The sequence below is a fragment of the Pan paniscus genome, chromosome 1 (assembly GCF_029289425.2).
Source record: "Pan paniscus chromosome 1, NHGRI_mPanPan1-v2.0_pri, whole genome shotgun sequence".
In the NCBI taxonomy this organism is placed as follows: Eukaryota; Metazoa; Chordata; class Mammalia; order Primates; family Hominidae; genus Pan; species Pan paniscus.
Window position 1 is genome coordinate 29,421,491 of NC_073249.2, and position 27,726 is coordinate 29,449,216.

Genomic DNA, 27,726 nt, shown 5'->3' on the forward strand with positions numbered 1-27,726 from the left:
GTTGGGATTACTGATGTGAGCTGCTGGGCCTGGCCGTGCGCCTGTTCTTTGTAAATGAATTTTTTTTTTTGAGACGGAGTCTTGCTCTGTCACCCAGGCTGGAGTGCAATGGTGAGATCTTGGCGCCTCCGCCTCCTGGGTTCAAGCAATTCTCCTGCCTCAGCCTCCCAAGTAGCTGGGATTACAGGTGCGTGCCACAACACCCGGCTAATTTTGTATTTTGTTTTTAGTAGAGACAGGGTTTTACCATGTTAGGCTGGTCTCGAACTCCTGACCTCAGGTGATCCACCCGCCTCGGCCTCCCAAAGTGCTGGGATTACAGGCGTGAGCCACCACATCCGGCCTGTAAATGAAATTTTATTGGAATACAGCCACACTCATGGTGTACATATTGTCTATGGCTGCTTTCATGCTACAGTTAGAGTTGAATAGTTGCAACCAAGACTCACATAGTCTAAAATATTTATTATATAGCCCTTTATAGAAAAAGTTTGCTGATCCCTCCATGGAAGAAAGAGTTTTGAGAACCATTGTAGTTAACAGTTGTTTAAAAATCAAGTAACAACAAAATAAAATGATTATTAAATAAAAATAATTCACAGTTGTTTTGTCACTAATGTTCTCTCTCTATGCCATACCCAGTCTTTGTGGAGGGTAGTTGAATCACCATTTGCTTCTGTAGTTGCAGCATTTTAATTCACGGCACCTTGTATTTTATGTCCCCAATAATTCATCTTGCCAATCTTTGCTCTTTTATTTTTTACACCAATGTTATTGTTTTTTAAAACCCAAACCACAGTTTATCAGGAAAGGACATACATCCCTGTACCCTTTTGTCCATTAAGCAGGTTGTTCTAGGAAGCCGCCACCCTGCACTCTCACCCCAGATAGCTTTAAGATGTCTCAGGCCAAAAGATAAATGTTGCAGGGAAGGAAACAAGAAAAAAGCCTATCTTTTTCTTGATGTTGTTTGTAATTCTTATTTGGGAGGTGTGTAGTGAATTCCAGCTATATCTATTTAGTACTTAATGCAAAATTGATTTTGATCTAAACAAATATAAATACATCTTACATCAGATTATGGTTCAGGATACTTCACAAGACTTACATCAGCTTGGGGATCTTCTGGAAAATCTTCAGAATTTGTGTTAATTGATTTGTATCAGAGAAAAATAGCAGGTAAATTGTGATTTAGGTAAACGAATCAGCCCAGTTGATAAGCAGGAGAACAGGTGTTGTGTTCTAATTTAGGTTTGATGTCAGGATCTGGGCTCTACCCTGTGCTGTATTGGCTCCTAGAATCAGGTTTCAGTAATCGGTTATTCCTTACAGGTGTAGGTATTTAAGCTATGCACAACTGGTTAATTATTTTCTTAAAATGCCTCTCTTTGCAACCTGTGAACTTTTAGTTTACTAAGTCTCCTAGCAGACTTTAAAAAATATAATACAAGCATCATCACTCTCTTCCCTCACTCACTTGGAAGGATTTTCTGTTCTGATTACCTTTCATTCATCCCCCTCCCAACCAAGTGAGAATCTCTGCTTTCAGGAGTCATCATTACCAACGTGTGTAGATATAGTTCTCTTAGATATGCTAGTAAGGAGCAAAGGTGAGTGGTAATAAAATTGGAAAAAACAAGTTTGAAAAAAGTATTTTTTGAAAAAAGTTTTTTCATTTAGAATCGAGATATCCAGGCTATTTGGAAAGGTTCTAGTATTTCAAATGGATAATGTTCCAGGTTTTTTTTTTTTTTTTTTTTTTTTTAAGGTCACTCCTTTCCCCATGGAGAAATGTTTCCATCTAGTGGCTGCTGAAAAAATAGCTGTTTGTGTACTCATTCTGAATGTAATCAGAATGTAATAAAAAAAATTGTCCATTTTCTCCATTTTATTTAACTTTCCAGTTTTTAGTCATAACATTAGCATCACTTTTACTTATTTCCAATTCCCATCTTAAACCTTTACCAAAGTCTTTTGTATAGGTTGTTTCTTTTCTCATTAATCCACATCAGCAATTATTTGCTGAAAACCTTTTCTGTTTGTATTGGCATATGTTAGGTAAGTTTAAAACAGTCTTTGTCCACTAACAACTTAAAATCTACTAGCAATGCTCTCTCAGCTTCTGCTGTTGTATGATATTGTACTAAATCATAGTATACCACCCAATTTCTCTTTGTAAATGCCTTTTGATCCAGAAAACTAGTATATTAAGAGATGATTTGTTCTCCACCCATCTGTTCTTCATTGTGTATTCTAAGAGACAAATTCAAAGTAATAGTCAAACATCTCTTTCGAAAAGCAGCTTTCCTAGCATGTTACTAGGATTAAAATGCACATTTAGATCTTTGTTTTCTGTAATCCTTAGCAAACCGTAGTGGTCAAGATCACAGCCTCTGGAATAAACCCGGGATTCAAATACTAGCTCTACTACTTATTGTGTAACTCTGGGGAAGGAACTTAATCTTTCTAAACTTGACAACTTCTCTAAGGGTTGTTTTGAGAGTTAAGTAAGATACCATGTAAAGCACTTAGTGTAGTGTCTGGCACAGACTAAATATACCATAAAATGATAATGATACTTTTCATATCATAATTCAAATTCTCTCAAGAATCTTTAGGTACCTTCTAAATCATCAGGGAAGATTGCATAGTGGTGATTAGTATAATTTTACTGTTTTTGGAAGAATAACCTGAGTAATTTACTTAGTTATCTAGAATATTCCATTTCCTAATGGGAGGGGAAATATATGAATACATAGCTTTATTAAGAGTATCTCATTGAATAACAGAGTGGTTTGCTCACCTTAATTTTCTCCTTTATAATGTTTCAAATTATAATCTTGGCGAACGGGGTTTTTTTTTTTTTTCCGTGTGAAAAGTGTGCCATCTGACTTTAAGCTCTAATGAATACCTGCTTATAGTGTAAAATGGAGCTCCTTTCAAATAGTCATCAAATAGTCATTTTTCTAGAAATAGTTGCAGGGAAGTTCCTTCTTTTCCATTTTTATTTTAGCTGGTGGAAATTTCCCTTTTTTTCCCCTTTGATTCTCATATGTCTGATTAACTTGGCCCTTTTTCTTGAGATAAAGTAGTTTCTGCTGTGAAAACTCTTTCCTAAAAACAGAATAAACAAGAGACACAACAGGAGGACAAATCAGACAATTTACTCTCATCTTCTCTTTGTACATTTTCTCTTAATTTTACTACCTTTGTGTGGTACCTGGTATGACACTCTAATAGGCAGAAAACGTTATAAAGTAGCTGGACAAGGAAATGTGCTTTGCTGCCTCATAGATGCAAATTTTTTGAAGGTATACCATTGGTATCCTGCATTCCTCTGACGCCCATTTGAATATTCTTCATGGCTTCTGCCTGGTTTCATTTAGCTATCTGGAGCATTATTCGAATGTAGCAGTAAAAATTGGATAGGGTGATTTGGAGACACTTTTCCTATCTATTTTGATTGATACCTCCAAGTTCCCAGTGGTACACTGGTTTGTGGTGAGATAGTAGCACCATTTCAGGTAAGGTGTCCAGCTTGGGCCCTTTGCCTGTGTTGCTATCGTTCTCTGCTAGAGAGTCACAAGTGTCTCGGTGGGGCTGAGTATATCATTCTTTTTTATTATTATGTTGAAGTATCAGATTAAAATATATAGGTAAGTGTCTAAAAACTTCAACATGCTTTCTCATCTCATTGTCAGTTTTTAAAATTGATATAACTATTCATTAGTTGGACCCAAACTTCCTTTTTTTCCCCAAAGTTGTATTTAATTTCTGTTTAATAAGCTGTGGAAAGTAAGGTTTGTATAGGCAAAGCCATTGATCTGATCTTTGTTCTGATTTTGTAAATTCTGACTTCACTATTTATAGACCTAGGTCTTGACACTGACAGTTTACTTAGATGTTCTATTATTTGTCTGTTTACTTAAGTAAAATAGAAAGTTACACTGTTGTATGTTGAATTGTATTTTTGTTTATTTCTTCAGCTTATATATAATTTATGTTTTTAATTTAGCTTTATCACTTATTGTAGGCTGATGATTTAACATAGGTTTCCCCATGATTAACTTATGGGAATGATTTGCTGATAATTAAAGATTTTTAAATGGCATTGAAATTTCCTGAAATTTCCAAAGTTTTATAAATATCTCTTTCTCTCTTTTATTTTAGGCTAAAATAAATGAAGCTGTAGAATGCTTACTGTCCCTGAAGGCTCAGTATAAAGAAAAAACTGGGAAGGAGTACGTACCTGGTCAGCCCCCATTATCTCAAAGTTCGGATTCAAGCCCAACCAGAAATTCTGAACCTGCTGGTTTAGAAACACCAGAAGCGAAAGTACTTTTTGACAAAGTAGCTTCTCAAGGGGAAGTAGTTCGGAAACTTAAAACTGAAAAAGCCCCTAAGGTTAGTGTGTTATTTTGTTTATATGCTTTTGTTTTTTATGTTTCAGGGTATTGTCTTTGCCTCAAGTGTTTTCTACCCCATCAAATCTGGCTAGCTTCTACTCATTTCAGTTCTTAATTCTCTTACCTTGCCTTTTAGAGAAACTTTGTTGATTGTTTCTTACGCCAACTAGATTTGACTGGATGTTTTCATATGACACTGCCCATCACTGACATAGTACTTAAACAGACTGTATTTTAATTGTTAAATTGTTTGTTTCCCTCCAATCTGTAAGATCCAGAATAGTGACCTAGACCCTAGCACAGTGCTCACCTCATTGAAGGCCCTTAATATTTACCTTGTTTTTCATTCTTTCTCCTAAAGCTCTGTCAAACTGAAATAGTAGGTTTTATTTTGAGCTCTTAGTAGTTTGTGCTAGTTCTTTAAGTGCGAATTCTGTTATCTTTTTAGGAGTAGGTTTTTCTGTACAGATTCACATGAGTGGAAGACAGTTGTTGTAGTTTTGAAATTTATTAGAACTTGATAACCATTATCTCATCTTTATAATTGTGAAATGTTCAACTTATGTAATTTAATGGCTCTTAACTTAGATTCCTATGGAATACATGTTAGATACCAGTGCTTTCTAGTAGAACTTTCTGCAGTGATGGAAATATGCTATAACAATATTGTCTAATACAGTAGTTATTAGCCACATGTGGCTATTGAGCATTTGAAATGTGATTGTGGTGACTGAGGAAGTGAATTTTTAATTTTATTTACTTTAAATTAAATTCAGCCACATGACTACTATTTGGATAATGCAGTTATAGACTGTGCTGTTTTCCAGTCACAGTTTTGCACAATTCTATCCCTGTTTATCATAATCTTTATAATTTCAATAGTTGGTGTAACACCTACCCCAAACCCCTCTGTCCCCAAACCCCTGTCTTTAATTGTGTTTGCAGATCTACTTTTAAACTTTGGACAGATCCTTTTGTAGTTCCTAAGTGTGATGGTTGGGTTTTCACACTCATATGTGAGATATGCCTCCCTCAAACCTTATCACCACCTGGGCACATTCCCCATCTGATATTGGCGGAAAAAAGAAAGCTTTGAGCATTGTATTTGTTTAAGTGTGCTTAGACAATGACTCGAGTTAAATACTGTCTTCTCTTTTTCCTCTTTTGTTAAACTAAAGGATCAAGTAGATATAGCTGTTCAAGAACTCCTTCAGCTAAAGGCACAGTACAAGTCTTTGATAGGAGTAGAGTATAAGCCTGTGTCGGCCACTGGAGCTGAGGACAAAGATAAGAAGAAGAAAGAAAAAGAAAATAAATCTGAAAAGCAGAATAAGCCTCAGAAACAAAATGATGGCCAAAGGAAAGACCCTTCTAAAAACCAAGGAGGTGGGCTCTCATCAAGTGGAGCAGGAGAAGGGCAGGGGCCTAAGAAACAGACCAGGTAATGAATCGCAGAAACTTCATTTGAAGCAAAGCAGTGAATTAATTCAACTCTTAATAGTTTTTAAAACAAATTTTGACTGGTTTAACCATCACATTAAGTTAGAGAACGCTAAAGCTACAATGTCAGCAGATAGCATTTATTGATTTTCCATTTAGTTTTAAAAATAGGTAACACGTTTGTTTGGTTCAAGAATCTCAGAATGTAAGAAGTTCCTGTGCGTGTTTCCCATCTTTCCGGTTTTCCCCACCACTGTAATCAGTCAGTAGCCACTGTTAACAGTTTCTTCTGTATCTGTTGAGCGATTTTCATTTATTATTCAAGTAAATACAGATACACACACACACACACACACACACACATACATACATATTTTCTCTCCTCCTTTTTAAACATGATTGGTAGCCTAATTATACACATTGTTTTGCACCTTAAGCAGATTTTTTTCAAATGAAGATCTTTTGTGGGGACTAAGTGAGAGCTTCATTCTCAATTTAAAAATTGATAGTTTAAATATAAGACAAAACTGACTAAAGACAAAATGGTTGGATAGAGGGCTCTTTAAGGATCTTCCAATCTGTATAAATAATGTATGGTCATACACCACATAATGATGTGTCAGTCAACAGTGGACTACATATATGACATTGGTCCATAAGATTATAATGGAGCATGTATGGAAACCTGACATATGGCACTTGATATTGGCATCACAGATCAAGTGGGGGAAATTATTGATATTCAGTAATGTTGCTGGGATATTTGGTTTTCCATATAAAAATGTACGTATATCATCTAGGTTTGTGTAAGTACAAGCTATGATGTTTGCACAATGATGAAATCACCTAACAGCGTATTTCTCAAAATGTATTCATGTCATTAAGTGACACATAATTGTAATTTTTTGTCTGTTTCCACAATTACAGTGAACTTTGTGATGGGTTTCCCTTAATGGCTTAATAAGAAGAAAAAGCTGTTACTGAGATACTTTGGTTTTACATTTGTTTAGCTGAGTATCAAATTTTGCTGCCTCTTAGCTCTCATGTCATATACACAATGTTTCTTTAAACAAGAGAATGCAACAGTTATTTTTCCTTTTGACTATTAAACTGAATAACCAGAGTTATAGCAGGGTAGAAGAGAATGTAGAACTTCTCACCTTTTACTTTCTTAGTGCCTGTGAAAGTGCTAGGTTTCACAGAGTTATTTTGTTGAGGTATGTCATAGTGAAACAATGGAGAATGCAAATGCAAATACATTAAAATTTTTAGCCAGTAAAACCTTGTTTTTAAACTCCAAAAAGAGACCATCTCTATCCTGAATAATTGTTGATATTTCAAGAAAATGATTATTGTCTGAAATAGTTTTTTTATTGGAGACCTAGTTTATTTTACAAGCATCTATCTCTGCAACTTTTATTCTAGTTAAAAGAAAAACTTGAGGCCAGGCGTGGTGGTTCACACCTGTAATGCCAGCACTTTGGGAGGCTGGGATGGGTGGATCGCTTGAGGTCAGGAGTTTGAGACCAGCCTGGCCAACATGTCAAAGCTCCGCCTCTACTAAAAATACAAAAAAATTAACCAGGAATGGTGGCACACAACTGTAATCCCAGCTACTTGGGTGGGGGAGGGGGGCTGAGGCACGAGAATCGCTTAAACCTGGGAGGTGGAGGTTGCAGTGAGTCTAGATTGCACCAGTGCACTCCAGCCTGGGCGATGGGGTGAGACTGTTTCAAAAAAAGAAAAAGAAAAACTTACATAAATTTGGCTAATATGCACACATCAGTACACACATATATGTGTGTGTATTTATAGCCATTGTTTTTATTACTTTTTAGGTGTTACTTTCAGTGAAACAGTGATCTTACTATAATTTTAACTGGCATAAGATTCTTCTTTTTTAGTGGGAGAATAGGTGTGAACAGGCTGTGTCTCTGTTACAAATACATTGCCTTAAAAAGAATCTTGTAAAAGAGATGTCTGCATAGAATCATAGCTTTTGTTACATTTGGCTTTCCTAGATTTTGTGGACAATATCTCTCAACTTTTTAAGAGATGTCTCTGCTGTTTTTGTTTCTTTCTTTTTTTTTTTTTTCTTTTGAGACGGAGTTTCACATTTGTTGCCCAGGCTGGAGTGCAATGGCGCAATCTCGGCTCACTGCAGCCTTTACCTCCCAGGTTCAAGCGATTCATTCTCCTGCCTCAGCCTCCTGAGTAGCTGGGATTACAAGCATGCGCCACCACGCCTGGCTCATTTTGTTTTTAGTAGAGACAGGGTTTCTCCATGTTGGTCAGGCTGGTCTCAAACTCCTGACCTCAGGTGATCTGCCTGCCTTGGCCTCCCAAAGTGGTGGGATTACAGGCGTGAGCCACTGTGCCCAGCATTTCTACTGTTTTTTTAGGTTAAAAACATTATCTTAGGGGCTAGGCATGGTGGCTCATGCCTGTAATCCCAGCACTCTGGGAGGCCAGAACAGGAGGATTGCATGAGGCCAGGAGTTCAAGACTGGCCTGGGCAACATAGCGAGACCCTGCCTCTACCAAAAAATAAAAATAAAAAAATAAGCCAGATGTTGTATGCACCTGTAGTCCTAGCTACTGGGGAGGCTGAGGTGAGAGAATCTCTTGAGCTGAGGAGTCCGAGGTTGCAGTGAGACAGGATCACACCATTGTGCTCCAGCCCGGGTGACAGAGTAAGACCCTGTCTCAAAAACAAAACAAGAAAACAACAACGTTATCTTGGGAATGAATATAGAAGAGTTACAAATACAGAAATAACTCATACTGAAGAAAGACTAATCTATTTTGAACTTTAGAGGTTTATTTTTATTCAACCTAAAGCAGTTGCTGAATGAAGATATTTATCTTTTACTTTTCACATCTGCAGGTTGGGTCTTGAGGCAAAAAAAGAAGAAAATCTTGCTGATTGGTATTCTCAGGTGAGTATGCATTCAGTTGATTTTTATGTTTTAAGGCTCTCAATGGCTGCTTTTTATGTTCAGATTCTAAAATACGGGCACAAAGGCAATAGTAATAATGTTGTATAATGCCTTTAATAATACACAGTGTAGTCATTTAACATGACATTATTTTTCAACATGTTAACATAAAGTCTTGAATTGAAAAGTAGTACCATGAGATAGTGATTGATTTTTTTTTTTAGGTGAGATAAAGGGATTAATTCAAAGCCACAAAGATATAGTCAATAGCAGAGGCAGGATTGGAATTCAAGTTTTTTTTTTTGAGACGGGAGTATCAGTCTGTTGCCTAGGCTGGTGTGCAGTGGTGCGATCTTGGCTCACTGCAATCTCCGCCTCCTGGGTTCAAGCAATTCTCCTGCCTCAGCCTCCCGAGTACCTGGGACTACAGGCACACGCTACCACGCCCGGCTAATTTTTGTAGTTTTAGTAGAGACTGGGTTTCACCATATTGGTCAGGCTGGTCTCGAACTCCTGACCTCAGGCAATCCACCCACCTCGGCATCCCAAAGTCCTGGGATTACAGGCCTAAGCCACAATGCCCGGTGGAATTCAAGTTTTATGGAGAGTTTGGAACCCTGTTATATGTTGTTTTTCAGTATAGTCAGGTCTGTTTTACTTCCATTATGACCTCCCACATTAAGGGGATGTATCAACAGTAGAAGCCTCCAGATTTGAATTTTGGTTATCATACTCTTGCCACTTATACTAGAATTTTGGTTCAATGTAAGCTTTAAAGACTATTTTTCTTTTAAAAAGGTCATCACAAAGTCAGAAATGATTGAATACCATGACGTAAGTGGCTGTTATATTCTTCGTCCCTGGGCCTATGCCATTTGGGAAGCCATCAAGGACTTTTTTGATGCTGAGATCAAGAAACTTGGTGTTGAAAACTGCTACTTCCCCATGTTTGTGTCTCAAAGTGCATTAGAGAAAGAGAAGACTCATGTTGCTGACTTTGCCCCAGAGGTAAGTGAGCTTGCATTTTTATTTTTTGCAATGTTCTCTGACAAACTGGAAAATATATTTTCAACTTTTAACAACCAATTTTGAAAAATATAAAGCCATTTTTGTTAAAAAGTTCTGTTTCTACCTTTATAGCAAGTAATGATTTTGTTACATTAATTAACTGACTTTTAATATTTAGAACGTCAGTAAGTGCGTACCTTTCCTCACAGTGAACAGCAGCGACTATTTTAACTTGCCTAAATTGATATAGCAAAAATTAAAACAGAGGAAATTTGCCTGCATTTGTACTGTTGCTCCAAAATGCTGTTGAAAAAAAATGTATGAAAAATGATTTTTTCTTACTAGGTTGCTTGGGTTACAAGATCTGGCAAAACCGAGCTGGCAGAACCAATTGCCATTCGTCCTACTAGTGAAACAGGTGAGAATAGGCATTGGAGTGCAGGAGAATGCTCACTGAACATTAGAGACAGCCTCTAGAGTTGAGTCTCAGCTTTTGCTTTGTGATAGCTATAATCTCTGTTGACGATATAACATTTCATGAGTGTTGATGAAGATTGAATGCAAACTTAAGTTGTCTAGAGTTTTATTCTCTAATATTCATTGTAGAGCTCTTTATCATTAAATTATAGGATTTTTAATTTAAATACTCATTTTTATGCTGTAAATTTTTAGGACTTTTCAAGGAGTTTTATTCTTAGAATAATTTTTATTGTTGGAATTGATTATAATATTGCAAATGCAATTTTTATGCCATAATTATTTTTAAATTTTAATAATACATTTAGGTTTGCATTCATGTAGGGTGTTCATAGGTTGCTAAGTACTTTTACATCATCTCGTGTTATTCTTACAACAGTGTTGTGAGGAAGGCAGGGAAAGTTACTGTGATTTCCATTTTGCAGGTAAAGAAAAGTCTCTGAAAGATTAAATGATTTTTCTGAAATTACGTATGGTAAATGGAAATGCTCTTGGAAAATTTGAGGTTTTGGGCTTTACAGTGTCTTTCAAAGTGATCGTTCATCTGTAGAGTTCAGGATTGTCTGTTCTTATTGATATTTCTAGTGATACTTTTGTATAATACATTATTAATATTGTGATACCAGTTTTTTTCTCTCAGACTATTTGGCAAAGTTTTGTTTGTTTTGGTTTACTAATTATAGATCATGAGCAGGCTATTCTAAGACAGGTGTCTTCACTTTGCACTTCATTGCAAGAGCTTTCATACTCTGAGTAGATGCATCAGATATAAATTAATTCTGCTTCTCATACATAACTGCTGGATTCAGCAAATTGTTTAGCTTCTATAAACTCAGCTTTCCACGTCTTTAAAACTGAGTTATGATACCTTCTTGTGGGTTGAATGTGAGAATTGAACAGGTCAATGAATGCAGAGAACTTAACATAGAACATGACCTTTATTTGTGTTTTTAAAAACAAAATGTGAAAACCGTCAAAGTACATTAACTGTTATGTGAAGAATGTAAAATCTGTGAAGAATGTAAAATATGATCAAGTTTCGATTTGTATCCTTGAGTAATACACTTCATTAAATAGATAATACTATTCACTTATTATAAACATTGGAAATATATTTACACAAACATACATTTTATTTTTCAAATTTATTTATTACATTTTAATTCCTATTAATTATCTTGCTGGTTTAGCTGTTACATCCCTAAAACCTTAAATGACTGTCTCTGTTTTCCCGTGTCTTTCAGTAATGTATCCTGCATATGCAAAATGGGTACAGTCACACAGAGACCTGCCCATCAAGCTCAATCAGTGGTGCAATGTGGTGGTAGGTATTCACCCCCTCTTGTATTCTATTATTATTCATGTTCTTTTTTTTTTTTTTTGAAGCACATTTTGTTTTTATTTTCAAAGGATTGGGAGTATGGAACTGTTTTTGAAGTGTTTAAGATAAATTGTAATTTTTGATTACTTATTATATAAAATGGTAATAAAAATTGGAAAGTGGCTGGGCGTGGCAGCTCATGCTTATAATCCCAGCACTTTGGGAGGTCGAGCGGACCTCCCAAGATCACTTGAGCCCAGGATTTTGAGACCAGCCTGGGCAACATGGCAAAACCACATCTCTACTAAAAATGCAAAAATTAGCCAGCTGCATTGGCATGCACCTGTAGCCCAGCTACTTGGGAGGCTAAGGTAGAAGGATCATTTGAGCCTGGGAGGCAGAGGTTTCAGTGAGTCATGATTGCACCACTGCACTGCAGCCTGGGGGACAGAGCAAGACCCTGTCTCCAAAAAAAAAAATTGAAAAGCTCTTTATAATGACTAAATTGTTTTCTTGCCTCTTCCAGCGTTGGGAATTCAAGCACCCTCAGCCTTTCCTACGTACTCGTGAATTTCTTTGGCAGGAAGGGCACAGTGCTTTTGCAACCATGGAAGAGGCAGCGGAAGAGGTATAAAAAGTTATTTTCCATATTAACTATGTTCCATTATTTTTGTTCAGGTTCTGCAATTTTGTTATTTAAAATGTATGTAACACCTGTTAAAAGCAAAATCAAATTAATTCAAATGTTCATGGATTTAAGTAACTGCTTATTGGAATGTTATTATTAAGGAAATAGGCTCTTTTAAATTTTTAGGTGAAAATACTTCTGGACTTTAATGTGTAGAAAAAATTATTTTTCAGGAAATTTGCATTTTGATACTGTATATGTTTCTTAACATTTATTTTCTCATATTCTAAACTTATATATACATTTTAAAAAGTTATTTGACTTCTTTTTACATTGCTTCATTGAATATCTTTCTTAATAAGTTCACACTGGCTGCTTTAACCTTTTCATAAAAAGAGGTTTTTATTGTTCAGATTGCTTTTCCCACACAATTAGTCTTAAGTAGTGCAGTTTTATAGATCTTAATGAATAAATGTACCCTAAATTTGAACACATTTACATTTAAAATGTTACAGGTCTTGCAGATACTTGACTTATACGCTCAGGTATATGAAGAACTCCTGGCAATTCCTGTTGTAAAAGGAAGAAAGACGGAAAAGGAAAAATTTGCAGGAGGAGACTATACAACTACAATAGAAGCATTTATATCTGCTAGTGGAAGAGCTATCCAGGTATCAAACTGCCACACAGGATTCGTAGGTCACTGTAAGCACAGTCCATGGACAGATCCAATAATTTCTTCTGTCGTCACAGAAGTAGACTCTTTTAAAAAATAAGTGTTTCATGTACTTTCGTATAATAATTTCAAACAAATCTATCCCATTCCTCTGTCTCCATGGTTCATTAAGTCATAGTATGTATCCTGAATTACTACTAAAATATGAATTCCTTTTTAACTGTTGTAGGTAAAATTACTGCTATAAAAGGGGCTGCCCAGAGCAAAATGCTTGTAAATAGTATTTTTTGACTAATCTTAATCTCTTATTATGGTAATTATGCTTATAATTAAAAACCTTATTTAATGTAAAAAAAGGGAGAAAAAAAGTATAGTGCCATTTTAAAGCATGTGATCTTATAGTAATCATTTTCAAGGGCATAATAGGTTATTAAAAATGAAGCTTATTTTTCTCTCTCTATTTTAGGGAGGAACATCACATCATTTAGGGCAGAATTTTTCCAAAATGTTTGAAATCGTTTTTGAAGATCCAAAGATACCAGGAGAGAAGCAATTTGCCTATCAAAACTCCTGGGGCCTGACAACTCGAACTATTGGTGTTATGACCATGGTTCATGGGGACAACATGGGTTTAGTATTACCACCCCGTGTAGCATGTGTTCAGGTAAGGAAAATATTCCTGTTTATCACTCATTTTATAAAATACAAGCCATATTTACTAAAGGAAATTTGAAAGGGTGATTTTCTGAATATCATTCAGGCAGACTTCTCTGATAATAAAAACAACGTGGAATGCAGTCTGGACCCTAGTGTTTTGTAACTGTGTGTATTATTTATTTATTGTTTCTTACTCTTTTAATTTTTAAGCTACTTATATAAACATTTTTAGAACTCATTTTTTAAAAACGGTTTATAGTATGTTAAATGAGCTGGGCATGCAGGCTCACGCCTGTAATCCCAGCACTGTGGGACGCCAAGGCGGGCAGATTGCTTGAGCCCAGGAGTTTGAGACTAAGCCTGGGCAACATGGCAAAATCTAGTCTACAAAAAATTAGCCAGGTGTGGTGGCATGCACTGATAGTCCCAGCTACTTGGGAGGCTGGGGGGGGAAAATATATATATATATATATACACACACACATATGAAAAATAGATTAAGTGAAATATAGTAGGTCAGATGAAAATGCATTTAGCACGGGTAAGTGATTTGCAGGTAATTAGTAGACATTATATATAAGATTAGAAATCACACAGCTGATTTGTGTTAATAATATAGCCACTGGTAGGTTTCAACTTCTGAGAGCTCATTACTTCTATATCTGTTTCTTTGCATACATTTGGGACATTGTGCTGGATTCTAGGTGGTGATTATTCCTTGTGGCATTACCAATGCACTTTCTGAAGAAGACAAAGAAGCGCTGATTGCAAAATGCAATGATTATCGAAGGCGGTTACTCAGGGTTAACATCCGCGTTAGAGCTGATTTACGAGATAATTATTCTCCAGGTTGGAAATTCAATCACTGGGAGCTCAAGGTAAATTCCTAAGTTTTATCTTTTACCCCCAACATCTGCAATTTGAGTTTAGATTTTCCTCTGCATGTTTTTATAAAACTTGAGCTTTCTCATTACTTTCCTCTATTTTGATAGTTGTGAGTTTTCTTCTTCTTCACTTAAACTGTTGAGCACTGACACAGTTCATAGCTTTGCAATAGTGATACCTAAATTTAAAATAGTTTTTGTGGAAGCTTATTTTTATTATGTTAGAATAAAAACGATCTTGAGCGCTTGTTTATGATTACCCTCACGTAGCTGGTATACTAAAATGTTTATGCCAGGAATTCATAAAATAAATAAGTTATTTACATAGTAAGACCACCAGAATAACAGTACATGGACATCACTTAGCTGTGTTTGTTATAGCTAATAGTGAAACATTTGAGATTAATTTTATTCTTGAGTTTTCACACCACATTGTTTCATACCAGTTTGTTGATTTTTATTTTGTTTATTAAAGCCAGTCTAAATTCTGCTTTATTGTTTGTAATATAACTTTCATTTATTGCACATTGTCATTAATAGATTATCTGTGGCCTTAATTCTGTTTTATAAACTTATAATATTTTTTTCTTATGCTGAAAGAGGGAATCTTACTGGATCTAGAAATTAGGAATCGAGACTATATAAATTGATATTATAGGCGACAGTATGAGAGAATGTATTGAGATTGCAGCTGCATGCTTTCAAACTATGGAAGCTCAGCAATATTGGGATTATTAGGTATTTATACATCTAGGGTTCCCAAAGTTGCTAATATTTATCATCTTATTTGTTTCAAATTGCCCCTGAGGTAAATTTCCTGTGCTGAGGAATGGTAATTATATTGATAATTGTTTCCCTTTTATGTAATATACCAGCTTCTTTATATGCTTTTCTAAACATGATTTTTTTTCATGTCATTTCCTTTTTAATTGCACTCCTTTTTGCTTACTTATAAATAGCTATTGTGTGATGCCAGTAGCAGTTTCTCTAAACTGATTTCTACTTAACCTGGGCTATAAAATGTTAAAGGAGAAATTTACTGCTGGCTACTAGCGGGATTAAAAAGAAAAAACCATCCACGTTCATTCCTGAATTCTTTGTACCCTTTCCTCTTTTATTCATTTCTCATCCTTAGACTGACTTGGCTTTGTCTTTGTCACTCTTCTTTTAGTACCCTAGTGAGCCTACACTATGCTGGGGAGGTATTCTTAGTATGAGTTGGGTCTTCTACAGCTTCGTTGTCTGTATTCCTCAGGAAAGAAAATAAAGCACCTAAGTTCTAAACTTGACGCCTCAAGTTAAAGAACATTGAGAAAGAGAGTTCACTATCTAGTGGAAGGTATTAGTTATACTTTTTAATGCCATTTTAATTCCATTTAGTCAAAGAATTTCTAAGAAAAAATATTTTAGGAGATCTGGATTTATATTTATTTGACAGCGATTGACCAAAGTGTGTGAGCGATGTATATGTGCATTTTGAAACTTATTCAGATTAATAAATGAGCTATAATATTGTTTGATTGTGAGGCCAGAACCCAGCAACTCCTGTAATTCTTCTTTGGTACCCCTTCCTATATTATGAAAGTATAAAGGGGAAAATAATCTGAGTGAATTAACTACTTTTCTTTTTACTATGTGGAAAGAGTAAGATAATTCTGTGTTGCTATTGAAACAAAACACGAATCTTTTAAAGTTAAATTTGTAACTAGTTTTAGAAAAAAACTATCAACAAAATATTTGCCTCCTCCATGATTTGGCTTCAGATTACCTTTCCAACTTTCACTTTTCATTATCCCCTTTCATATGCCCTTTTCTCTCTTCTTCACAGACAGCCTGTTTTTCCACCTCTGTGTCTTTACTTGTGCGATTTCTTCTACCTGGGTTGTAAAATTTTTTTATCATGCAACAGTCACCAACTTATAATAAAGCAAGTCCAATACAAATAATTAAATTTTCCTGCTTGAATCATTTGAAAATAAGATGCTAACCTGATGCTCCATCACCCTGCAAACATACTCTCCTACATAATCACAGCACAAGCAACATAGTACAACCAACATATTCTCCTACATAATACAGTACAAGTTAGTATAGTAGTGTTCATACATTACTATAGTCTACTTCTAGACCCCCATTCAGCTTTCAGGAGCTGTCTGACTAGTGTTTCATTATAGCAGAACGACCTCGTTCAGAATTCTGTGTTGCATGTAGTTATTATGTATCTTTAGTCTCTTTCAGTCTGCAGTCATTTCTCAGGTTTTCTTTGATTATTGTGATCTTGACACAGCACATTTTTTATTAGCCTTTCTATTAGCTAATTCATATTTTATGGATCCATGGTTTCCAGTATTAAGCACTGGGTTATAGAATCTGTTACTAAGGTTATTTGTTTTGATGCTCAAAGTGTCTCAGGCTTGACCATTAGGATCCCTTAAAGCTGGTTTTGTGTCCTTTTGGCATTCTCCATCATTCTTTAAGCACTTCCTTGCTGCTTGGCACAAGATGTTGTAGGCTTATCTTGTACTTTTTTTTTTTTTTTTTTTTTCTTTTTTATTGATCATTCTTGGGTGTTTCTCGCAGAGGGGGATTTGGCAGGGTCACAGGACAATAGTGGAGGGAAGGTCAGCAGATAAACAAGTGAACAAAGTTCTCTGGTTTTCCTAGGCAGAGGACCCTGCGGCCTTCCGCAGTGTTTGTGTCCCTGGGTACTTGAGATTAAGGAGTGGTGATGACTCTTAACGAACATGCTGCCTTCAAGCATCTGTTTAACAAAGCACATCTTGCACCGCCCTTAATCCATTCAACCCTGAGTGGATACAGCACATGTTTCAGAGAGCACAGGGTTGGGGGTAAGGTCACAGATCAACAGGATCCCAAGGCAGAAGAATTTTTCTTAGTACAGAACAAAATGAAAAGTCTCCCATGTCTACCTCTTTCTACACAGACACAGCAACCATCCGATTTCTCAATCTTTTCCCCACCTTTCCCCCCTTTCTATTCCACAAAACCACCATTGTCTTCATGGCCCGTTCTCAATGAGCTGTTGAGTACACCTCCCAGATGGGGTGGTGGCCGGGCAGAGGGGCTCCTCACTTCCCAGTAGGGGCGGCCGGGCAGAGGTGCCCCTCACTTCCCCGACGGGGCGGCTGGCCCGGCGGGGGGCTGACCCCCCCACCTCCCTCCCGGAGGGGGCGGCTGGCCGGGCAGAGGGGCTCCTCACTTCCCTGTAGGGGCGGCCGGGCAGAGGCGCCCCTCACCTCCCGGACAGGGCGGCTGGCCGGGCGGGGGGCTGATCCCCCCACCTCCCTCCCGGACGGGGCGGCTGGCCGGGCGGGGGGCTGACCCCCCCACCTCCCTCCCGGACGGGGCGGCTGGCCGGGCGGGGGGCTGACCCCCCACCTCCCTCCCGGACGGGGCGGCTGGCCGGGCGGGGGGCTGACCCCCCCACCTCCCTCCCGGACGGGGCGGCTGGCCGGGCGGGGGGCTGACCCCCCCACCTCCCTCCCGGACGGGGCGGCTGGCCGGGCGGGGGGCTGACCCCCCCACCTCCCTCCCGGACGGGGCGGCTGGCCAGGCAGAGGGGCTCCTCACTTCCCAGAAGGGGCGGCCGGGCAGAGGCGCCCCTCACCTCCCGGATGGGGCGGCTGGCCAGGCGGGGGGCTAACCCCCCCACCTCCCTCCCGGACGGGGCGGCTGGCCGGGCTGGGGGCTGACCCCCCCACCTCCCTCCCAGACAGAGCGGCTGGCCGGGCAGAGGGGCTCCTCACTTCCCAGTAGGGGCGGCCGGGCAGAGGCGCCCCCCCCACCTCCTGGACAGGGCGGCTGGCCGGGCAGGGGGCTGATCCCCCCACCTCCCTCCCGGACGGGGCGGCTGGCCAGGCGGGGGGCTGATCCCCCCACCTCCCTCCCGGACGGGGCGGCTGGCCGGGAGGAGGGCTGACCCCCCCACCTCCCTCCCGGACGGGGCGGCTGGCCGGGCAGAGGGGCTCCTCACTTCCCAGTAGGGGCGGCCGGGCAGAGGCACCCCTCGCCTCCCGGACGGGGCGGCTGGCCAGGCGGGGGGCTGACCCCCCCACCTCCCTCCCGGACGAGGCGGCTGGCCGGGCAGAGGGGCTCCTCACTTCCCGGTAGGGGCAGCCGGGCAGAGGTGCCCCTCACCTCCCGGACGGGGCGGCTGGCCAGGCGGGGGGCTGACCCCCCCACCTCCCTCCCAGATGAGGAGGGAGGACGCTCCTCACTTCTCAGACGGGGTGGCTGCCGGGCGGAGGGGCTCCTCACTTCTCAGACGGGGCGGTTGCCAGGCAGAGGGTCTCCTCACTTCTCAGACAGGGCGGCCGGGCAGAGACACTCCTCACATCCCGGACGGGGCGGCAGGGCAGAGGTGCTCCCCACATCTCAGACGATGGGCGGCCGGGCAGAGACGCTCCTCACTTCCCAGATGTGATGGCGGCCGGGAAGAGGCGCTCCTCACTTCCTAGATGGGATGGCGGCCGGGCAGAGACGCTCCTCACTTTCCAGACTGGGCAGCCAGGCAGAGGGGCTCCTCACATCCCAGACGATGGGCAGTCAGGCGGAGACGCTCCTCACTTCCCAGACGGGGTGGCTGCCAGGCGGTGGCTGCCAGGCAGAGGCTGCAATCTCGGCACTTAGGGAGGCCAAGGCAGGCGGCTGGGAGGTGGTTGTAGCGAGCCGAGATCACGGCACTGCACTCCAGCCTGGGCGCCATTGAGCACTGAGTTAACGAGACTCCGTCTGCAATCCCGGCACCTCGGGAGGCCGAGGCTGGCGGATCACTCGCGGTTAGGAGCTGGAGACCAGCCCAGCTGACACATCGAAACCCCGTCTCCACCAAAAAAATTCGAAAACCAGTCAGGCGTGGCGGCGCACGCCTGCAATCGCAGGCACTCGGCAGGCTGAGGCAGGAGAATCGGGCAGGGAGGTTGCAGTGAGCTGAGATGGCAGCAGTACCGTCCAGCTTCGGCTCGGCATCAGAGGGAGACCGTGGAAAGAGGGGAGAGGGGAGAGGGGAGACGGGGAGACGGGGGAGGGGGGAGGGGAGAGGGGAGAGGGGAGAGGGGAGAGGGGAGAGGGGAGATGGGAGATGGGAGAGGGGAGAGGGGAGAGGGAGCTCTATCTACCACACAGTCCTTCTCTGAATCTCTTGTACTTTTTCTACCCTGGCCCAGGAATTAGCCATATCTCTAAGAAGCTCTGGTTCTTTTGAGTGGAGAATGGTATTTAGTGCTGGGTATGCTCATTGCTTTTGAGCTATCACTTCTCCCGGGCCTTCTCAGTAGATGGAGCTACTGAATATGTATATATATGTAGATATCCATACACACATACAGATACGTGTACACTTTTACCACCATATTTCCGTATCTATTTATGTATGTTGAAAACCAAGAGTTTATATCTATACTTCAAATTGCAATAAAAAACCACAGGGTGGACCTGGCGTGGTGGCTCATGCCTATAATCCCAGCACCTTGGGAGGCTGAGGCAGGTGGATCATCTGAGGTCAGGATTTCACCACCAGCCTGTCCAACATGGTGAAACCCTGTCTGCTAAAAATAGAAAAATTAGATGGGCTTTGTGGTGGGTGCCTGTAATCCCAGCTACTCAGGAGGCTGAGGCAGGAGAATCACTTGAACCTGGGAGGCGGAGGTTGCAGTGAGCCCAGATTGCACCATTGCACTTCTGCCTGGGTGACAAGAGCGAAACTCCGTCTCAAGAAAAACAACAACAACAAAAACCACCACAGGATGCATTCTAGTTTTTCTCCATTTTGTGCTTGTAATTCCCTTTTCTGACAATGAAAAACCTAGCTCAAATTATCCTTAGTACATGAATTTATTAGATTAGTCACCCTGTATGCCACCAATCTCTCGTTGCCATTGCTACCCCCTCCTCTGCGTGAATGGGCTCCTTATCCCTCATGGGCTCTGTCACCCTATACAAAGCTGTTCTCATGTGCAGATGCTCTCTTGCCTGACTCAGGCTCAGACACCCTGCTGTGGGCTACCAGTGGCCCTCTCCTTTTTCAGTGTAGGATCCAGTCCTATTGCATTTTGCCATCATGCCTTTTAGTTTTCTTTAATCAGAAGTAGTTCCTCAGACTTTCATTGTCATTTATGACATAGGCATTTTTGTAACTATAGGACAGTTTTTTATAGAATGTTTTTTAATTCGGATGAATAATTTACTTATTAATTTTTACCTTCTCCAGTAACTTTTCTTCTCTCTTCCAGCTGAGGAATATTCTCTCACTGCTGACTTCCTGTATTAATTTTTGTTGTTTATATGTGTGCCTTATTTACCCTACAAAGCATGAAGCTTCTTGAGGACAAGATGTATTTCTTATTCATCTTGTAAATCTCATTGCACTTAGCACTGTATCTTACAAATGCATGTAATACATCCAGTATAATACATTGGATAAATAACTAAAGCAATAAAATAATGTAATATTTAGCATACAACAGTTGGTTCCATTGTGGTTTTTTTTTTTAATATCATTTTGTAAAATAAGTCTTCCCTAGGGGTAAATAAGGACTTCTAGAGTAATATTTAAAATTTTTCCTATGGCATTTTTGGGGTGACCACCCATCATCTAAATTGTATATGGAAGCATGTAACTCAGGAAAATCCCAAGTTAATTTTAGAGGATTATTCATTCAAAAAAATTACTTAAAATCTACTATTTATCAGATAAGGTTCTGGGCCCTAAAAATGTGGTGTTTCCCTAAGCCTTAAGGATTTTAATCCCCTTACGGGATACACATTCACAAGATTGAACATTCCCAAGTCGTAAACTTGCATATAGTCTGTCCTTAAGTTGCTTTGGAAAAACCAAAGAGTATAGGGGAGTGGTTCTTAAACTGTGGTCCTAGGACCAGCAGTGTCAGCATCACTTGGAAACTTGTTAGAAATACAAACTCTTGGCCAAGTACGGTGGCTCACGTCTATAATCCCAGCAATTTGAGAGGCTGAGGCGGGCAGATCAGTTGAGGCCAGGTGTTCGACACCAGCCTGGTCAATGTGGTGAAACCCCATGTCTACTAAAAATACAAAAATTAGCCAGGCATGGTGGTAGGTGCCTGTAATCCCAGCTACTCGGGAGGCTGAGGCATGAGAATCAATTGATCTTGGGAGGCGGAGGTTGTAGTGAGCCAAGATCATGCCACTGCACTCCAGTCTGGTCAACAGTGAGACTCTGTCTTCAAACAAACAAAAAAAACAAATTCTCAGGTCGCATCCCCAACCTACTCTAATAAAAGACTCTGGAGGCAGGACCCCAAAATCTGTGCTTTAACAATCCTTCCGGGTGATCATAATGCATGCTAAAGATAACAGTACCCAGAATGAGGACTTTTCAACCAGAGAATACCACTGTATCAGGAATGAGTCAAAATTGTGTCATGTTACTGATCCCCTCAGTGGCTTGTAGCCTCAAAAAGTCTTTGTTTAACCCCATTCCTATGCAAATACGTTTTCTGGATGCTATTTTGTGAGAAAAGTTGGGAATGCTGATCTAGAAACTACTCTGTTTCTCCATGAAGAACTTCTGGGGCAGTAGATTTTTTTTTTAGGTTTATGCCTTCTTACTGGAATAGGTTTCTACAGTATCTCAGCAGTATTACCTGTTTTTTTTTTCTCTTGTTTTTTTTGGCTTTGCCTTTGTTTTTTGGGTTTTTTATAGTTTATGGTAGATAAAGCCATGAATTACATCTGTATATTCAACTGGAGACATTCATATATCATTTTAACTGCCTTTTTTATCTTATAGGGAGTTCCCATTAGACTTGAAGTTGGACCACGTGATATGAAGAGCTGTCAGTTTGTAGCCGTCAGACGAGATACTGGAGAAAAGCTGACAGTTGCTGAAAATGAGGCAGAGACTAAACTTCAAGCTATTTTGGAAGACATCCAGGTCACCCTTTTCACAAGGTAGTTTCTTAAAATTGCTTATGTCTCTCTCTCCAGATCTTCCACCACCTTTGAGATCTTTACCAAGGAATTTTTGGGGTTGCCCCAATTGGAAGCAATTGTTCCCTCCCTCTGAACCCCCATGCTACTTAATTTGCCACTCTCTGGGTTTTTTACTTGTATTATGGTTATTTTTCTAAGTGCCACCTGCTTCCTACTAGGTTTGCAACAATGAAGTTTCTGTCCCCTGGACTAATTTGGGTTAATTTAAATCTAGGCTTTTGTGAGATATAAATGTGAGGGCTTCAGGCATTGACTGTCATCTGCTGGGTACACATTGGCAGCACCTGGGAAGCTTTAGTAAATACCAGTGCCTTCCTAGAGATACTAATTTAATTGGACTGGAGAGGGCCTGGAAACTATACTGTTAAAAGCTCCCCCAGGGGATTATAATATAGCCAAGGCTGAGAACCTCCGACTGGGGTTGGGAATGAGGGATAGAGGAAGGCCTTAGGGCCGCCCTCACCTATGGAGAGAGTCATTTAGAATCATAGATCTCAAGGTAGTCAAGGCAGAGGCACCAGAAGATTAGTGGCTTAGTGTGGCACCCTGTTTTCTTTCTCTGCCTACCTGGAGCAGAAAGCAGAGAGGAAGGCCCACTACCACTGAGGATGGAGGTGCAGTTTGGGAGAGGGTAATGCCTGCATCTTATATAAGGGCACTTATATATTGATAAAAGATATATATATATTCCTCTGAATCTGGAAATATTTAAGACCAGGGAGGTTTAAAAAATAACATAGACTCCCATAGGTAATGTGTTAATGCCAGGAAAAGAATGTTGGTCATTAGAGATTTAACAGCAGTAACAAAAGTTATGATCACCTGTTGTGTGCTTAACACATTTCCCATGCATTTAAGGCTCACAATAGTGCAATGATAAGGTAACTCTGATATACTGATGGTCACTATGAGTGATAGACTTGAGATTCAAATTGAGTCCTTCTGACTCCCAGGTTGTCTTTTCATTAAATTGTGCTTATGTGTTTCATAAAACTTTGTCATATTTGTGAGAACAATTATGTATTGTTTTCTAATTTTGTTTGGTAGGGCTTCTGAAGACCTTAAGACTCATATGGTTGTGGCTAATACAATGGAAGACTTTCAGAAGATACTCGATTCTGGAAAGGTCAGAGAGTTTGGAAAACTTTTCAGTATAAGAATATTTCAGTAAATTGTATTTTAAGGCTCATTGAATTTATGCATGGTATTAATACCTTTTTAAGCCAATCACATAAAAAGATAGTACATTACTCAACATTTATATATATGTATAAATATATAATCTAAATATATAGTCTTTGTTTTATATTTATATGTCATATAAATATATAATCTAAATATATAGTCTTTGTTTTATATTTATATATGTCATATATAAATATAGTGTGTGTGTATGTGTGTGTGTATATATATGTATATAGTCTTTGTTTTCTACTGGCTTTTCTAAAGCATTACAACATTATACCATTTTGGGGGTAATACTTGTGAACTGATTATGTAAGTTTTTTTTCCCCATGTTTGATATGCTACTTTCTAAAGAACATTAATTCTGTATGTCTCCTTATTTCTTTATTGAAAATCTGTGTTATTTCAGTTTCTTGTAAGTTCCTAAAGTAACCATTGTTCTAGCTTTAGAGCTGTCATATGCGGCTGCCTAAAACAAGGCGAAAAGTCAGTTTCTTTCCATTCCCTGACTGTACATACTCAGCTCTCAATTGATTGAACTTTCTGAATAATGAGAAGAAAAGTGTTGCTTATTCTAAGCCTGTTTTTCATAATGAGGGGCTACCTGGCTCCTTAGAACTCCATAGGCTTTCCTAATTAGGTAGTTAATGGCTCTTTAAGATTTAATTGATTTTATATATTGGGTATATGCAGTTGTTTCGAGCTGAAACTTTAAAGTTTCATAAAGAAGAATTTCAGATTTGCGAAGTTATTTAATTATTGGAATGAATCACTTATGGACTTTAGTATTCTGGTATACATGTTTGAATATACAACCAATCCTGTGTCCTCAGGTTACAAGTGAGAAAACCATGGGCCAGTGTCTTAAATGAATACCCCAAACTATACAGAATTTAGATCACTCTTCTGACTAGGTTTAATGCATTTTCCTCTGTATCTTTTTTTGTGTTTTAAATTCATGCTGAGAATGAGCATGAATTTATGTAAAGCTTTAATTTTTATGGTCATAACGTATTAATATGTCTCTTATTTCCTGAGCTGGGAAAATTAATCTCTCTGGCTTTCATTTTACTATTCTGTAAAATGAGTACAAAATAGATAATATCAAAATCCTCTTTAGATCTATAATTCTTCAGTATTTAGCCTTCTATCCTTATTGGGTTATTGCTTTTGTAATTTTTCACCTTTCTGGTTTCTGTAATTTTTCACTTGACTCAAACTTCCTGCTTTTTTTTTTTTTTTTTTTTTGGTACAGGGTCTTGCTTTGTTGCCCAGGCTGGAGTACAGTGCCATGATCTCGGCTCACTGCAACCTCTGCCTCCCGAGTTCAAGCGATTCTCCTGCCTCAGCCTTCCACGTGGCTGGGATTACAGGCGCCTGCCATGACACGCAGCTAATTTTTGTATTTTTAGTAGAGATGGGGTTTTGCCATTTTGGCCAGGCTGGTCTTAAACTCTGACCTCAGGTGACCCACCTGCCGTGGCCTCCCAAAGTGCTGGGATTACAGGCGTGAGCCACCGCACCTGGCCTCAAACTTCCTACTTTTAATAGAAGGCTAGACAGTGGGTAGACATCTGTAGCACTGTGTTTTTTCTTTCACTTTAATTTATGATTTTGTGTGGCTGAGAGCAGTTGATGAGAAGCTGCTGAAGAAGCTGGAAGCATGTTGCTGTTACTGCCAATGTCTCTTGGGTCTCCACCTTCATAGATCTCTAGATTTTCAGCTGCTTTACACTGTATTTCTAATATGTGGAGATTATTCACAACTTTGCTATTCCCCTCATTAACTCTCCAGGAATATTTTATAGGGCTACTACATAATTGTTATTGAAGACAAACCTCATTTTGAAGTAGACATGCTTTAAAAATTAGCATTCACAACTGGGAGAAATTTTAATACTTGTTGGCTGGGCCCGGTGGCTCACACCTGTAATCCCAGCACTTTGGGAGGCCGAGGTGGGTGGACTGCTTGAGGCCAGGAGTTTGAGACCAGCCTGGCCAACATGGCGAAACCCCGTCTCTACTAAAATTACACAAATTAGCTGGGCATGGTGGCACACGCCTGTAATTCCAGCTACACTAGGAGGCTGGGGCACGAGAATTGCTTGAACCCAAGAGGCAGAGGTTGCAATGAGCCAAGATTGTGCCACTGTACTCCATCCTGGGTGACAGAGTAAGACTGTGTCTCAAAAAAAAAATTTTTTTTTAACGCTTGTCTAGTCTGACATCCACAATTTATTAAAAGAAAACCCAGAGCTAGAGATTTTCAAACACATGGCAAATTTCAAAATTAAAATAAAATCCTAAGTATCTTGATTCGGCCTTTGTTTTATGTAGTCTAAGAATGAAAAATTGAAAGGTTTTTTTCTTTTTTTTCCTTACACAAAATGATTTTAGGACTTTAAAAATGATCCACTTACCTATATAACATGTTAGGAACACTGTGGCATAAAGTGAAATTTGCGTGATTGTTAATTGTTACTGTTAACAACACATTAAAAATCAGTTTGCTATTTTTGATGTTCCTTTTCTCCTCCTGATAACTATTTAGATAGGTAGAGCAGGTGTAGTCCAGGTTTGAAATGAGGGAGATATAACTGGAGTTCAACTTCTTTTCAGCCACTGTGTTTTAGCCAGTTTATGGGAGATTTGAGGGTACTGCAAAGATGTCTTTGTTGTGTCTTGATGTGCTGTGAGCGTGGGTTTTGGATAGTGGAAAAACATTCTTTCCTATCTTTTATAACTGAGCAAAGTTCCTAGTAGGTTTGCAAAGGTATCATAGCCTGAAAAAAGGTTGGGAGACCTATACTTTTTGCTTGCCAGTTTAATATAGAACTCAAACGTTCCTTCTGCAGAATAGAATTGAAGGAGTTATAAATACTGATTACTTTTCCTTTTCTTAATTAGATTGTTCAGATTCCATTCTGTGGGGAAATTGACTGTGAGGACTGGATCAAAAAGACTACTGCCAGGTAAACCTAATTAACTGGCAAAATTTTTGAAAAATTGCAATGGAAAGGAATAGCAATTTGCAGCATAAATGAGTGGAATTCTTATTTGTTATTAATTTCAGGGATCAAGATCTTGAACCTGGTGCTCCATCCATGGGAGCTAAAAGCCTTTGCATCCCCTTCAAACCACTCTGTGAACTGCAGCCTGGAGCCAAATGTGTCTGTGGCAAGAACCCTGCCAAGTACTACACCTTATTTGGTCGCAGCTACTGAGGGATGAACGAAAGCCCCCTCTTCAACTCCTCTCACTTTTTAAAGCATTGATATTAGTATCTTCTCAGATACAGACCGTTTTATGATTTTTTAAAAAGTAGAAGTTCTAAAATGAAGTCACACAAGACAATTATTCTTATGCCTAAGTTAACAGTGGATAAAAGACTTTTCTGTAAACAACTCCAGTAATAAATATCATGAACTAATATGGTTTTTGTATTCATTTGTTTCTGAAAAATGTGCATTATGTACTATGAGGAAATTTCTACAAAGAGATGAAGACAATTGAAAGCCAGATATCTGTTATTGATCTAAGCACTCCCAACATGTCTCAGACCCTGAACCGCCAGTTATACCCTACATTGATAAGTCTCGAAGCACTTTCTTTCCATAGCTCCTAATACAGAATCTGAAATTGTCCTAAATCTTTCTGTTTAAAAAACAAAGCAAACCCACAAATGGAAAAAGCAACAATAATAAAGATTTCCCTTGAACTTCTGTCTTTCTCTAGTTACTATCAGGTCTTTGAAATAAGGGTTACAGTTTCTGTCTGAAAGAGTGATAAGCCCTCCTCCCTTCTTTAAACTTTCTACTTTTCCTCACCCTTCTGCCCCCACCATAGCACTGTTTTCACTGAGATCATGAAGGGTACTCCTGAGCAAAGCTCATGTTGACTTCTTAGTTTCATGTCTTACCATATCACTCCGGTGCATTTGATACTTTTTTAAAAAAATTATTCCTATGACCTGCCCTCCTACATCTCTGACCCTTTTTAGTTCCATGTCTTTCACTGACTTTTCTTCCTGGGTATGCGTCTTTGACATTGGTTTACTAAACTTCCATATTTGGCCGTCTTCTCATGCCTAATCAGCCTCATCTAATCACACAG

The 27,726-nt window shown here is 39.5% G+C and overlaps 1 protein-coding gene, 1 long non-coding RNA gene and 1 other non-coding gene across 4 annotated transcripts in view; all 3 read left to right on the top strand.

The window, feature by feature from the left end:
• EPRS1 (glutamyl-prolyl-tRNA synthetase 1) overlaps positions 1 to 27,043 on the top strand; it is an 80,942-nt gene extending 53,899 nt beyond the window's left edge. For both annotated transcript variants that reach the window (XM_003807182.6, XM_034947110.3), the window contains 14 exons: positions 4,171 to 4,404; positions 5,585 to 5,847; positions 8,734 to 8,785; positions 9,584 to 9,793; positions 10,139 to 10,211; positions 11,515 to 11,594; positions 12,118 to 12,219; positions 12,735 to 12,890; positions 13,362 to 13,559; positions 14,257 to 14,430; positions 22,226 to 22,386; positions 23,476 to 23,554; positions 26,521 to 26,585; positions 26,687 to 27,043. In XM_003807182.6, the coding sequence (XP_003807230.2) occupies positions 4,171 to 4,404; positions 5,585 to 5,847; positions 8,734 to 8,785; positions 9,584 to 9,793; positions 10,139 to 10,211; positions 11,515 to 11,594; positions 12,118 to 12,219; positions 12,735 to 12,890; positions 13,362 to 13,559; positions 14,257 to 14,430; positions 22,226 to 22,386; positions 23,476 to 23,554; positions 26,521 to 26,585; positions 26,687 to 26,837 (1,998 nt within the window). In that variant the 3' untranslated portion in view covers positions 26,838 to 27,043. The remainder of the gene's footprint in view (positions 1 to 4,170; positions 4,405 to 5,584; positions 5,848 to 8,733; positions 8,786 to 9,583; positions 9,794 to 10,138; positions 10,212 to 11,514; positions 11,595 to 12,117; positions 12,220 to 12,734; positions 12,891 to 13,361; positions 13,560 to 14,256; positions 14,431 to 22,225; positions 22,387 to 23,475; positions 23,555 to 26,520; positions 26,586 to 26,686) is intronic.
• LOC112438685 (small nucleolar RNA U13) lies at positions 5,375 to 5,478 on the top strand. The gene has a single exon (XR_003027062.1). It is a non-coding gene; the product is annotated as a small nucleolar RNA U13 (small nucleolar RNA).
• On the top strand, positions 14,437 to 16,387 carry LOC134729175 (uncharacterized). Its single transcript, XR_010110059.1, has 2 exons — positions 14,437 to 15,775; positions 16,265 to 16,387. It is a non-coding gene; the product is annotated as an uncharacterized LOC134729175 (long non-coding RNA).
• Positions 27,044 to 27,726: the final 683 nt, after the last annotated feature.